The following is a 14,722-nucleotide window of genomic DNA, read 5'->3' on the forward strand; positions in this document are numbered from 1 at the left end:
GGGGAAAAAAAAAAGTTTGGGAGAAGTTTTGAAAGGCCAAGAGAGCAGCTGAAGTGTTAATGGTGATTTCTTGGACTGAGAGTCGGAGAGCTGTTCGGCGTTGGCAGCAGATTTCCAAGTGCTTTGTACTTACAAAATTAGTTCAGTCAAATCAAGAAGGACCCGACACAATGATTAACATTCCACAAAGTTGTGCTGGCATTGGATAAATCCTGACAGGCCAAGGGAGACGTACAGGCATCGGGAAGGTTACGCGCATAAATAATCAGCCCGTTTTTCATTTCCATCTGACTCCACGCTGGTGCAATCGCACCTGCGTCACAAATATCACTGACATTTATTGATAAGCGCCGTTGCCTTTTGCTGTTTGAGTAGGTTTTTTGGCGGCTCAACTGTGGACATTTTCACACCCACACTTTTTTGTATATTCAGTTATGGCAGGTTCACAATCGGCGTGAGTGGGCTGGTGCAAGAAAAGCAGGGGGAAGTTGGCCGTGGCGCCGTTCTCCATCCGCCCACACGGAATTATTCTATGCGATGATATAAATCTCATTTAATTATGTGAGATTGCGCGTGGTTGGCGAGCCATGATGAAAGGAGCGAGGTGTTCAGCAATACCTGGAGACGCGAGTTGGCCCGTCGCCGTTAATCCTCCGAGTGTAAAAACTGAGTCACGCCGGTCCTCATATCAGTCCACTCCATCGGATTTAAACATTTTTAGGGACGGTTTCGGTGCCCTAGATTCATATCGGACGTGCTGGTGAGCAGCGGCACCTTGGAGTAAATGGGGATTTCCGTGGCTGACAGCAGCAGGATGGCGGATGTTATAATCCATTTTGTCATCTGACAAATGAGGCGACGCAGCCTATGATTTACGCTCCATTCCAATAAATGAGACATAAATCCTATTCAGATGGGACAAACATTGCCATATTCAATGTGCTCTGGGGTAAATTAAGCAGTCATTTGGAGAGGGGTTTAAGGATGGTGAAATTACAGGACGTGGTCTGTAATAGAAATGAACCTTCCATCAGAACCAGAATAGCATCACTACGGACCATTGGCTGAGCGTTTATGGGGTCCTTCTGTCCCGATAGTGTGGTCCCCCGTCCTCACATGAGTTACTGAACAGGCCCACAGCCTTGCAACTTTCTTTCTTTTTCTCCAAGTTTCAGAAAGCAAAGTTTCGTATTTAGGCAGAAGGAGGTGCATCTGTTCATGTGGAGGGAAAAACCCCATTTTAGAGACCAAAGGAAAAAAGAGCAGGAGGAGAAATGTAGTCACTGATGAGAGCAGGTGAGGTTTTTTGGGAAAAGAAAAACACCTGGGAAGAACTACATCTAATCCAATCAGAGCTAAACATAAAACCACTGCCTATTTATTTATAGTGCCTTCATTTGCGAGACTTGGTGGGGGGGGGGCTTTCACCTCTGTATAGAGCCAGGCCACCTGTTTCCCTCCTGCGTTCCGTCTCCAGGCAGCGGCTTCACATTTAGACTGCAGAGGTGATGCTGGCATCAAGTAGCTAATTAGGATCCTGCAGATTATCTATCTTAATATAAAGATCATCCTTAGACACAGTGGGTTTGACTCCTTAAGAGATCGGTGAACTTTTAACAACGTCAGCGGGGACCGTGGAGCAGAGGCGGATTGAGAGTAATGAAGACGACACAGGCAGCAAACGTAGCCATCGAGCATATTCAGAGAGGAATGAATAAAGAGCCTTGTTTGTTTCATCTTTAGGTATTAATGGCGACGTGACAGCGTCCTGGTCAAACTAACGAGGGGCCGACTCAGGCCAGGGGACGACGACGGTGGGAGGGCACCGACACACACTGAACGATGCCCAGCAGAAGGTGCATCTCATTTCTGCGGCGCACGGCACAAAGGATTAGCATGGTTAATGCGTGCGTGAGAGCATAAATCACTGCCTCCCATACATTCACCCCTGCTGATGAGGACACACTGATAGAAGATTACAGATGTTTGAGCTGCAAAACAATCTTTTGGCATCGTTATCTCGGTGTCGCCGCCGTAATACTTGTCTTCGCATTAAGGCGCCATGGGTGAGGAGACAAACACACACCCTTTTTATATGAGCTCTGCTGCTTTTTAGCGGCGCTTCTCGGGGCTTTCTTTTTTATATAGGTTCTGGTGCTTGTCATTATTGTGTAACTTGTTTTATGAAACTGCAATAGTCACAGAATTATCATAACTCAAACCTGCAACCACAGTCACTGTTTTCCCCTTTGTGGTTTCACCTTAAAATATCAATAAAGCCTTGGCAGCAGCCCCAGCGCTTCTCCCCGCCGCCGCAGAGAGAGAAAACCAGATTTATATGCTCCGTCGACCCAAATCCAGCTTTGGAAAGGCTCTACTCCTACCTTTACCATTCAGCTCCCTCAATAACCAATTCATCCTCCCCCTCGCACTCCCACTCGGTCACATAATCCATAACATTTTGTTACGCCGCTACGCTGATGACATCCTGCGGTATCTCCCACGAAACCGCGAGGGTCCAAATAGCAGCTTCTGGTTGTTTAGTCCATCGAAGGGAGCATCTTGGGTTCTGTATGGTGTGAAACGGACTTCCTGTACCGCGCCAGCTGGTTAGCGTGTTTTATGTAAGTAGTTGTTTTCGTGAAGGTTCTGGCCAAAATGTGCGTCTGTTGTCAACTTGCTGATCCGGGATGCAGCAGGTGAAGCCTTCACTGACGCTCCCTTTTTATTTATTGCATATTCTGGATGAAGCAAACTCTTTTGTCTTGCCAAGGAGCTTCAATGACGAGCTAACAAAGCCGGCGTGTTTTCCAGAGGCCGCAGCAGTCTCCGAAAACTCTGAGGCTTAACCGACTCCAGGATGTGGTCGCCGTATCTGTTTCTGTCAAACGGCACAATGGGAACGGATATTCCAATATTCCGGATATTAAGATTAATTCGCAGTTTTTGCTTGTGTCCAACTGATGAATGTAAATCCCAACTTTCATTGTTGAGAAATCTTTCGGGGTCATTAGCTGGGTACAGGTAGAATAAGAGCAGATATTCACTAAAACGAGCGTCGCGCCCTTGTTATAAATCATGTGAGGAGAGCTCAGAATAATGAGCTCAAAATGTGCAGAACTGGAGGATCCTAATAGTTTAAACACACGGAGTGGCCTTATTCTTATGTCTTCATGTCTTTTCTCCTTAAAATGTGTGCAGATACCAAAGACAATAGCATAAAGCAGCGAGGCACATTTGAGGTACTTTCAGTCTGAAACCAGTCTGCAGGAATGTCTCCTCAGTGTCTGTCATTCATACCTGGCTCTCCGCGTTTGCTGGACAGCCTCGGTTAGCACTGGTGTAGTTTAGCATTTTAGCTGGAGGGTTAATGGATGGACCCAGTGTTCAGCTAGTGAGATCGCTCCTACCATTCCACACGTACCAGCGACACCCCCACCCTCACGTCTACCACCGCTACAGCTTTCACACGGCTCCATTATTGTTCCGGCTTCATGCTTCAACTACAAGGGTGATATTGATTCTTTAATAACTTAGTGAGTTGTCCCGGGCATCAAATTAAATATTCTATTCTAATGAGGGTGGTACTGTCTGTTATTACTGTTATATAAATAAATCCTTTCATTCATTGAGGCACTTGTGACAAACACTGCAGCCAAGTATGAACGGAACCATTAGGGGGAAAATAATTATTAGGCTGGATATTTTCTTGGTGTTGTGATTGCAGGGTCATTATGGCTCCCCTAATGAAACAAACCAGCGGAGAGACTCCGTCTCCGCTGTGGCTGTTATCGTCGTCCTTCAGAGAATATAAAAAGGAAAACACTTCAGCGGCAGGCTAATTAAAACCAGAGAGGTCTGGATGAGGAGGCCAAACAACCCACACAGGTGGCGGACGCGTCCCGGCGCACGGGCGCGCAGCACAACGGTGTTCATGTACGCGTCTGTGTGAGCGTGCGCGGCGGCAGCTCACGTTTATTACCTTCGGGCGTGTGCGAGGAAGCTGTTGGAGGCGCGACACATTCATTTTAATGGCTGCAGCCTCCAGTGCTGTCACTTCAGCCCTCGGACTGGAAGGTCCTCGCCGCGTTCTTCTGACAGGACCGGCACCAAATAGGCCATCGGTGCCCCATAATTAGTTCAAATGTCCAAGTGAGTGAATTATTGATGATGGGAGATGACGAGGGAGGAGGACATCTCACACTGACTCTGTTTTTTTTTTTAAAGCCGCCTTTTTTAGAGGACAGCAGCTGTTGCTGTGCGCGTCCCACCGCAAACATGAATCTCTGGTGGACGCATTTGCATCGGCCAGCGGAGTAAACTGGGATGTAATGAAGGGAATCATTACTGAGGGGAAACTGCAATAATATCTACTTTTCCACTTGTTAAAAAGGATATAGCCGAGAACCGGCTGGAAACAAAAACAGTAAACCGCGCCAGGACGACGGAGCATAATTTATGCTGCTGCCAATCACCAATATAATTGCGCTGCTCTGGCGTAATGGCGGTCCGGGCCCAATCATTTCCCCCCTCCGGCTCTATCTCAGGTAGCTACTTTTCCATCAGCTCCTGATTTTTCAAGAGAGACCTCTCAGAGAGGAATGACAATGGACTTTCAATGGCTTGTAATTATGCCACTTTCCTGCACAATTTCCTGGGCATCATTTGCATTAAGACTCATGGGTGTAAGTGCACCATATGCTGCTGCGCACAGGCCTCTTGATCAGATCCACTGCCGAAATTACCCAGTGTCGTGACATTTCCTGGGATGCTTCTGAGCCGCCACCTTCCAACAGTTATCCGCGTGTTAATTAGATGGATCAAGTCCAAACTTTGCGACGGTGTGAGGCGCGTATGTGCGAGTTCGTGTGATGGCTTCGGCTGAGGATCACAAGGTGTGCAGAGGGGCACCTTGGATTGATGGCACCAAAAGCAGCATCTCTTTTCAAGGTTATTCGGTGCTGTGTCTTGTTTGCTTTTGTTTATTTATTTATTTCTTATAAATCGGAGAACAGATGAATTGACGTTGACTTTTCTGCCATTTTAGGCCAAATGTAACACTGCCATCTAGTGGACGCGAGCGGCACTGTCGCTGCAGGGCAGCAGAGAGAGAGAACACCTGACGTCCAGCTGTCATTTTGCTTGTCAGACAGGACAAACTGAGTGACAAGACACGATTACTATCTATACACATTCCTTTGCCTGCCGAAACAGCGATAAGTGATCAAACTTTTGTACGTTGGACCTTGTGCTAAACACATTTCTGCTTTCAAGTCGTAATTAGATCGTGGATGTTTTTTTCCCTTTCAGATGGCTCCTAATTCTGGGATTTGTTGCTCACAAAGCCGTTCTCATATCTCTTCTCCTCTGTGGATTTCCAAGCAGTAGGCGTCTCTTATTCAGCTCGAGAGGTTGCTGAAAATAAATCATCACCCTCCCACCAGTATGTGAGAATGTCCAGATGGTTGAATCTTCACTGACGTCCTCCTGCTGAATTTCCCCATTGTCTTCTCCCGCTAAAATTAGAAGGTAATACTTGGTGAAAAGGCTGCGTCTGCTCTGAGAGCGCTGGTTAATTATCGGGGCCTGGTTTTATGTTCCACCCACAAACGAAGCGTCGGTGCTGTGTTGAACCCTCCAACACCTTCGAGGGCTGACAGCTTTCAGTCAGACGCTCTCTCCCGTTTGTTCCTCTGGAAAGAACTAAAGGAAACAAAACAAACTCTGTCTTTTTGCAGGCGCAGGAAGAATTTATTTGATCACATGCAATCCAGTCCAATGGCCCATTAACCTCGGTAACTTCTTGAAGTCAACGGCTCAAAAAAGGCCCATAAAATCGAACACATCACCGGTTAAATACTTGAATACACTTATGTCACAAATTCATTCTGAATGAATTCAAATCTCTAAAGGTTTAGATTTTTACATGTTTTAATAAAATGATTGACCATCATTTTCCTTTAACAAAGTGTCTGTGCATGTTTGTAGTTTGTGAATGATTCAACTTGTGAAGTCTCGTGTGTGATTGGCCTCCTTCCTTCAGACTCGGGTCCTTGCTGCTCCAAGTATCATCATATTAAAATTCCCAGTGACGGTAGTGGTAGGGATGGTTGATGTCCTCCAGTAGAGACTGGTCTGGTACTTTGTGTGTTAGCCTTGGCAGGGAGGTACCATAGGTGAGTTCCCCCAGGACTTCATGATTCTTGGGGCTTTGTACCCAATCTTGATACTGGGGGGTGATGATAAAATCACCCCCACACTGACCTGGCGTCCGGGCTCCCCCTTGCCCCCTTGTAGCATATTTGTACCGTATTGTGTACTTGAATTTGCCTGGATTTGAACCGACAACCTTCCACACTGAAGTCAGTGGTGTAATGAGTCCAATGAAGAGTCAGTGGAGACGATGGCTCTGATGTAATTGTACACCTTTATTTGGGCTCCCAATACACAATTCCAGGATATGTTCATCAATAGTCTGCTTCAGATCTCAAAGATACACTGAATGGAGAAAGGTTTGGAATCGATGCAATAAATTAACAAATTAAAATCTGAACTACACTTTTATGTACACAATCTCATTTTAGAAATCCGTGTTTTTTGATAGTTTACACTTATACTGAGTAGCAATCGACTAAGTACAATCACAAGGACTTTATGCAGTTGGAGCCGATAAATCTTAAATGCACTTTTACAGCAGATGTAACATGAACGTCGGTCGTAGCTCTAAAATGAGACTCCACGTTTAGTTCGGATGTGGCTTCAGAAGTCCCAATAAACAGCAAAATGAGTCAGCCACGCGTTTCTATCGCTTTTAGAACTATTACATCACTGCTGGAAAGATAAGCAGACCGTGTTTCTCCATGTTCTGCCCCCTCCTTCAGTAAATGGACGACTTGGTACACCTCCACAGATACAGGCAGTTCACCCCAACACAGGAAGATTCGTTCATATCAAAAAAGTTCAAGACCTGAGATTTTAGTGGAACAAGAGGTTGATACATACAAAAAAAACAACCCTGTAAACTGTCACGATGGCTGCGAACACTAGCTAGGATTTCCCTTGAGACTGAAAACATGCACCTTAAAATATCAGTTTAAGTTAAAAGAACATTTAAAATGTTTCTGTCTTCCCAGTCGCATTCTTTTTTTTTGCAAGCTAGCATGTCACAGCTCTATGCATATAATCTTACATTTTTGACAGCTCACGTTAATCATCAATGATCGGGGTAGAAACGACCGATGCCACGATGCGAAATTCCGATAACTTAAGACAAATAAATCCATTTAAAAAAAAAAAAAAATTCTATGAAACATAGTAATACCTTCTAGACATCGCTGCGGGCTCTTTGAGAGTTACAGGTTCATTCTTTGGGCACTTAGTAAAGAGTCCAGGATGTCAAAAGTGTCTTTGTAGTTGGTGTGTTGACCGTTGGTGGCGGCCAACAGGCCGTTGGTTCCATCGTGGCCGTGGTGATCCACCATCCTCTGGCCGCCATCTGTGGCGTATTGAGAGGAGCCCAGGCCTGCTTTGGTGCTCCTCTTTGACGAGTGGTGGTGGTGATGGTGGTGGTGGTTCCCCGCGTCAGAGTGAGGCCTCTTGCGAGAAGAACCGGAGGAGCTCACGTCATTGAGGTGGTTGCCGTGCGCTCGTATGGTTAAGGATGGATTGTCTATTGTCCCCCTGCTGTTCCCGGTGAGGGAGTAAACGTGCGAGTGGCCGTGTTTGGAGTGACGGTGGTTGCTGTGCTCTTTGTGCTTGTCCTTCACGGGCAGAGTCCCGCTGTGTTCTGTGGCCCCGTGGCGCTCGGATGAGACTTTGATTCTCATCTTGATCTCCTCGCCGGAGGCAGAGCCGTTCTCCCCGTAAGGAGCGGGCAGCCTCGACTTTTTAGAGCCGGACTTTTCTCTCCTGCCGTCGCTCGAGTGGCCGGCCTGCTGCGGCTGAGAGCGTTTCTTGTGATGGTGCGAGGACAGGGCCGGAGGCGGGGCGCACGCGTCCGAGCCGGTCTCCTCCTTTATGCCGTTCTGTAAGGCCAGCTCCGCCGCATGTTTCTCTCTGTACTTCTCCAGAGTCAAGACCTTCTGCGGCCGTGAGAAAGCAGCAGCGTTTGTGCCCAGCTGCTGGTGTTTAGCACCGGAGCCTCCCGTGGCTTTGTGTTCGTGTTTCACCAGCGTGTAGTCTGTAGGGTGAGGGTCAGAGAACTGGCTGTAGCCGCAGGGCTTCGACTGGTCCCCTGACTGCTGGTAAGAGACAAAGGAGACTGCGATGGAGCTAAGCGGGGTCATCTCCGTGTCCGAGGCAGACGTGGATGGGAAGAGCGAGCTGGCAACACCAGAAAGTGCGTCTAAAGACGTCCCTTGGAAGGCACCGTCCACCGCCGCGCCCTCCGTCTTTGGCTTCTTGGCTGCTTGGTTGGCCTGCACGACAAGACGTTCAACATTAGGCGCTGAACCGGCGCTGAGAAGAGGCTCAGTGCACCGTCTGAAGTGAACGTACCCTCCAGTTCCGTATCCTCTTCAGTTTGCTGGGCGTCTTCTCCAGGATCTGAAGGAACTCGTGCGTGAGCTCTGGCCACCGAGAGAACAGAAACAATCAGCTTTGGCCAGTAACAGCAAAAACAACCAATATTTATGACAGCGAACCATCGTTTGTAGCCGCACAAGGTCAAATCCAGGGGGGTTTCTTACCGTCCAGCAGCTGCAGCGTCACCGTGCAGTCCACGTACTCCCACCAGTGTTTCCCATCTGTGGAAACGGGAATCTCCCAGTTGGACCACTTACAGGCCAGATGGATGCACACACAGGCAACAACTGTGGGCCTGTACTGCAGGCAGAAGGTGGTGAGGTGCAAGCTGCAGAAGACAATGAAAAAGAAAAGAACAGAAAAAGAGATGTTAAGTTTGTAATAAAAGAGACACACTCAAGTCCATTTGCAACAACAATATCGCACAGCGCTACAGTCTAACAACACTCAGTAATGCTGACAGCCCAAGATGTTTCCTCATACACACAGCCTTACCTGACACCTGGAACATCTAAGTAAATATATCTTAATTCATCTACAATACAGAAATGTAGATTGTTTAAAAGCTGTACTTAAATATGCACATTTGAATTCTATGTACAAGTATGAGGTTAATTTCAGGTTGCGAAACCTTGGCCTCTTTACAATTGGTTTGCAATCATTAATTTTGTCTGGGTCCAGAATATCAAACTACACTGCAAAACAACCCAAGTGTACACAAAACAAGTGGAAAAATGAGCTCCCCTGGCTTAAATCTACTCACGTTATTGATTAAATGTAAAGGGATTTCCAGAGAATGAGGCTGTTGCTCACAGCACAGAAATATTCTGTAGTCTGAACTCTGTCGGGAACATTTTATTTCATACGTCTTTGTTTAAAAGACATTTAAAATTGGTTAAAACGCACGTTTGTTCCTACTGTGGGCGTCTTTATACTAATAAACTAAATATTCTAATCAATAATACAAAGCAGCCTTTTAATTCTTAATGTAAAATGTTGATTTTGCAGTGTAGCTTGGCTTTTAACTGTTAGCTTTCAGGACAAAAAAAAAAATAAAGATATTTTTCAAATAGCTGTGAACTATACTTACCCAAGCGCTTTTTAAGCTTACGATTCTTTAGCGGCAATCAATATTCAGGCTACCATTCGAGTGTTTTTAAATAGAAATATGCACTCGTCACCAAACAACTGTGAGAGGTAAACAGCACCACTACACTCCACATTGTGCATTTAACCCCTACGTGCCAACACAGAGCCCTCGTACAATACACCGCACACAGCAGCCCGGCCGGTACTTCCCCCCGCAGGTGGGTTCCCAGCAGCTGGGCGCCAGAAGGGCGTTGGACACAGAAGCGGGGCCCCTGCAGGACAGGAAGCTATAGTGTGCCATTACAGTGCAATAATGGGAACAGGATAATAACCTGTTGGTAGCCATGAAATAGGAAGTCTGTGCCAAATCCTTGCTTGCTGTAAAAGAAGGAAAAAAATAGTCTTTAAAAACTGACGGAACAATACGTTTAAAAGCTTAAACAGGCTCAACTTTACTCAAGCAGGAGTTTTGGGGCTGATCACTGAGCTTAAATAAACCGACTGGATCGTGATCCCATCACGTGAAGGAGCAACGTGCCCATCTAAATAACTTGTTTACTGTGTACTCCTGTAGGGAGCTTCATTCATTCTTTATTTCAGACTCCATTGCGGGGTCCATAGCCAAGTAAAAAGTTAAGATAGAATAAGTGCTTTTCTTTTTAAATCCTGAGATATAAATATTCAGATAAAAGTTCATAGTTAAATCAAGACAAACCAAAACAATATTACAGAAATAATTGGTGCAACACGTCAACTCAATGTGACTAAATGACCTTAATGCAATTAAATTACTTTTACATATCTTTCGTATTCAGGGTTGGAAAAAAAGGCCACGATGACATTAAGGAAGCACATTTAACCCAATGGCACCGTCTATTCTGTTGGTTTAAAGCTAAAACAAATCATGTCTCCTTGGTTTGCATGTGTGTTTCACATTCTTGTGGCGTTTATGTTTTGAGCTCTGCCACCAAAACACAATCTTTGATCTATGATCTATGCACCGGAAGGATCCGGAATGATGCCACTGATGGCAGACATTGGGGTGGATCATAAAATAAGAGAAATTGGCCGACAGAGCCGATCAGATCAGCAGAAAGCCTAAAACATGGCAGATATTTTACAGGGAGGAAGATAGAAACATCCCATACCTCGCACTAACTGGGAACACCTCACAACATCTGTGTGTGGATGATCAATTGTTATTTCGAATCCTGCAAATCAAATGAAAGACATTCAACATGCAGCACAGAAAACGATCTGAACAGGAGAAGGCCTGAAACGGCAAGTGTCTGATATGTCAACGTGACCGTGACCACTCACCCAGTGTCTGTAACACCACTGTTTCTAGGGCTACGAGCTCCTGTGCCTGCTGCTGGAATGCCTGGAAATGAAAGATTGATTATTCAGTCTCATAAAACCAGGTATCCACAGAACATGATGTGGATGATGGAGATGGGTCATCGTGAATCAAAGAAGCCAACTTCAATGTTTACATTGTCGGCAGCCACCACCACCAACGTCCTTACCGTCAGCAACTCACGGCCCAGAGTTTTCAATTTAAAATTCCATTAAACTGTTGTCAGGCGAATTATGGTGCAGTTGCACACAACCGCCAGCAGTGGCGCTGTGATTAAATCAACACCGCCAAGCGGTCAAAGGATTGTACATTTATCAAATGATTGTAAATTTATGGCCACATAATGGCGCCTATACACACGGATGAAGAAAAGGTTTCGTTTCAGTAAACACGGCTGGTGACAGACCGACAAAAAGGCTCAGTGTTGCTTCTTTTGCACCCAAACATGCTACATAAAGTCACAGGACCAGAACGGGAAATCCCAAGTTCAGCGATTTTCTTTTTAACAAACCGCGTCTCGAGTCGAGGGAAGTCAGGCACTCGTTCAGGCTGTGCTGTTGTTCCCTGCTGCCTTGTTGGGGTGTGTTAGAACTGCTTTAATCTACTGTTGTGGCTACATCTGTTTGCACTATTGTTACCCTACATGTAAAAAATAAAATCTCTCATATGGTCTATGTTTTAATCAACTTTTTTTTGCTGGGGTGGATTTTACAGCCTATTTGATGCTGTCATATACGCTATGATACAGGATATTTAGACACATAAAAACAACAGTTTAACAAACCCAACTCGTGTGTGTTACCATTTATAGCCATAGTTGAGAGGAGCACTTTTTGACAGGTAGCAAAAAGTGACAAAACACACTTCCGTTGAAGTTAAGAATGCAAGCAATGCTATAATTATTTTACAGTAACTTTTTTAATCTTTCCATGTTGAAAAAAACCCCAAAAAACGTAGCCAATGGATTTGACCCTCAATTGAAAAGTTATTTTCTGCACACAAGATTTTCAGATATGAGACTATCACACTGCACGTGTACAGCAGAATAATGCTGAACTGAGCTGGAAAATGAGAGCTAAAACACCCCTGCGTGGCTGAATGATAAGGCGGCCACCAATGGTCCAAACCATCATGAATAGAAATACACCAGGAGGTTCGACAAGATGGAACCAAGAAGGCCAAATCTCCTGCAGCCTAATGCAAGTAAACGGCTGGTTAAACTGCTGCGTAACGAAACTAAAATCTAAAGCAAAGCACATTTCCAATTACAATAAATGATCGTGCTTTAAAATAATGCCAAGTTCACATAACAACTCCTAAAATAGACTGGCTGGAACGGGTTAAACATGGGCACCGGTGAGCCCACGTCCAGGTACCAGCAGCACATTTAAGAGAGGAAAACCCCAGTTTCGTGGTTCCAGCCTGTACTTACGTTGCTCTTTGTGTCTAGAGCGGGTTCTTGCGGATTTATACAGGCATGGGCTATTTTAACAACATGTTCCAGCTTCCTGGGCTGCTCTTCGACTTTGGCTGCCAGGAATAACGTCGTCTGTGAAATTATCTGGAGAGGAAAAACAAGCTGGTTTTTACAGCGGGTGGCGTCAGCGGCATGAGCCAACAATGTGGTGATACTTACATTTCTATGGAATTTGGTGAAAGAGTGAATCATATAAAATCTGTGCATATATACTATAGCGGTGTTTATGATCAGTTGAGAGCTGCGTGAAGCAGTTAAGGTGGAACACATGTAGAGGAACAAGGTTATGACGGCTTTATTACCGCCGAGCTCGCCTTGAGCCACTAGCTATGGAAACGTGACAAAGACAAGAGGCGGATAATCGCGCTTCGCTACGGAATAGTGCAAATCGGTGACCCACGATCGCAATACTGCACTAAAGTACACCTTCAATCGGTGGTTTTTTCTCATTTGTCGCGGCGCTAACAATAGAAACAGCTGCCCAACGAGAAAAAACAAAAGCTTAGCTAAAGCCTAGGCCGCGACACTTTTCTAGAGAGCTAAATACCGAGACGCTGCTCGCATTCATCCGACCTCCTTTTTGACAAAAGAGCGCATTTGCGTGACGGATAAACTTATTTAAAGACCGAGGGTTTGCAGGGATCGTTACACGACAAATTCTTGTTATTCTGACCGGGCCTTATTTAGCCAATGCTAAGTCGAACGCAGGTTTTCAGCCGGCCGGCTAGCATTCAGATTTCATAAAGGATACACGTTGAGTCTCTGGCCTATGTCTTGGATCAGGTTGGCGGCTTGCTGTCGGTACGAAAGCTCTCTGTCAGCCTCTATTCCGCAGCGTCTTGACGGCGTGTTTTCCAGCTGATCCCGGGTAAAGAGCCATTTCGTAGAAGGTCCCCGGTGCACCGCCATTACGCTCCCACAGCTAAGCCCGACGGTGTTAGCATCGGGAGGGAGTAGCGCTTCGGAGCACCGGAAACACAAAATGAGTCGGAGACGAGACAGTCGACACACACGGAAGAAACGGCGGCTGTTTGGCTACAGCGCCCCGTGTGGTCGGGAGACGAACTGAGGACTTTTCTTGCGTAATGTTGCCCCTGTCCCCCAGCCAAGAGGGACTTTGATATTTCCTGCATGAATGAATTAAGTTTGGATAGTAATAAACAGGAAGACAGGACTTCACAATGACAACTCAAATATTTTTCAGCAGTTTGTTGAATAAAAGGCATGTTTCAGCAAATTATGTTTATAAAGTTTTTTTTTAAATTATTTGTTATTGTCATGACTTGTCTCATTTGAGTGATAACTCATGAGATAATGGTACAAAAATCACGACAGAAAGTGTAATACGTAAACTATGGGAATATTATTCTCGTACATGTATTACTGTCTTTCGACCACTAGATGGCAACGGAGACTGCGAAATTCGTAGCGCTCAGCTTGCCTAGAAATGTTGTACTATCTGTAGTCCAGGGGGCATTGCGTTCCTTTAAATATATCAGATATTCAGTATCAAACGTAATTTTGATGGCGTTAAATTAAAATGGAAAATTTAGAACAACAAATAAGAGTTCCCCACGATAGAACATTAATTCTCCGACATTACAAGCAGTGATGGACTGTCAATAAATGGATTAATTCATTTATTGTACTTTCAACGACAGCCCGGTCTCCTAATCCAGTTGCCATGCAACATGCATTTTATTTGACATATTCTGTATTTTATCAATTAGACACATATAGATTATAAATAAGTCGCATTTTGTCAGTAATATTGGATATGTATAAATATAGTTAGTACGCATAAATACTTTGTTTTTACTTAAATGTAACTATTTGCCTACTGTTTCCAACACTCCACCATGTTATTTTATATAGTAAGTGTATTTACCCCGATGGTAAATCACGACAAATCTCGTTTTCACTTGTGTTATACTAATGGTGTCACTGTGTAAACTCACTGACACACAAAACCTATAAAATAAGCCTGTCAAACATCGTTAAGGATCCTGCTCTGCCCGAAGGTCTCGGTGCGCGCCTCCACGACGTGCGTGGCGAGGTCGCCGGAATTCCAGCGCCATAGTAATTAGAGTCCATGTGTGGTAGATCATTCTCACCACGTCGTGAGGCTGCGGTGAATATTGACTCAAGTCTCTGGTCCACATTGATGCGCGCAGCGCACGCATTAATGTGGACATTCTACTTCCTGTTACCTCCTTCAAAATAATTACTACGTGTTAAATTCAGACGTACTGCGGTTTAGGAAGTCTGGTGTCTAG

At 45.2% G+C, this 14,722-nt stretch overlaps 2 protein-coding genes across 6 annotated transcripts in view; one reads left to right on the forward strand and one right to left on the reverse strand.

The window, feature by feature from the left end:
* The window catches only part of zranb3 (zinc finger, RAN-binding domain containing 3), a 67,917-nt gene extending 60,904 nt beyond the window's left edge, over positions 1 to 7,013 (forward strand). For 4 of the 5 annotated variants that reach the window (XM_057027249.1, XM_057027251.1, XM_057027248.1 and 1 more), the window contains one exon: positions 5,048 to 7,013. The gene's annotated coding sequence lies outside the window, so the exon portion shown is untranslated. The remainder of the gene's footprint in view (positions 1 to 5,047) is intronic. The other variant, XM_057027250.1, reaches the window with a different exon arrangement.
* ccnt2b (cyclin T2b) lies at positions 6,409 to 13,432 on the reverse strand. The gene is made up of 9 exons (XM_057027271.1): positions 13,198 to 13,432; positions 12,606 to 12,687; positions 12,402 to 12,530; positions 10,933 to 10,993; positions 10,761 to 10,823; positions 9,945 to 9,990; positions 8,688 to 8,851; positions 8,497 to 8,567; positions 6,409 to 8,417 (listed from the first exon to the last, which is right to left on the reverse strand). Exons 1-9 carry the CDS (start codon positions 13,353 to 13,355, stop codon positions 7,353 to 7,355), a joined length of 1,839 nt encoding a protein of 612 aa, XP_056883251.1. The 5' UTR covers positions 13,356 to 13,432; the 3' UTR covers positions 6,409 to 7,352.
* Between the last annotated feature and the right edge of the window lie 1,290 nt (positions 13,433 to 14,722).

This window comes from Takifugu flavidus, chromosome 3 (assembly GCF_003711565.1).
Source record: "Takifugu flavidus isolate HTHZ2018 chromosome 3, ASM371156v2, whole genome shotgun sequence".
Taxonomy (NCBI): domain Eukaryota; kingdom Metazoa; phylum Chordata; class Actinopteri; order Tetraodontiformes; family Tetraodontidae; genus Takifugu; species Takifugu flavidus.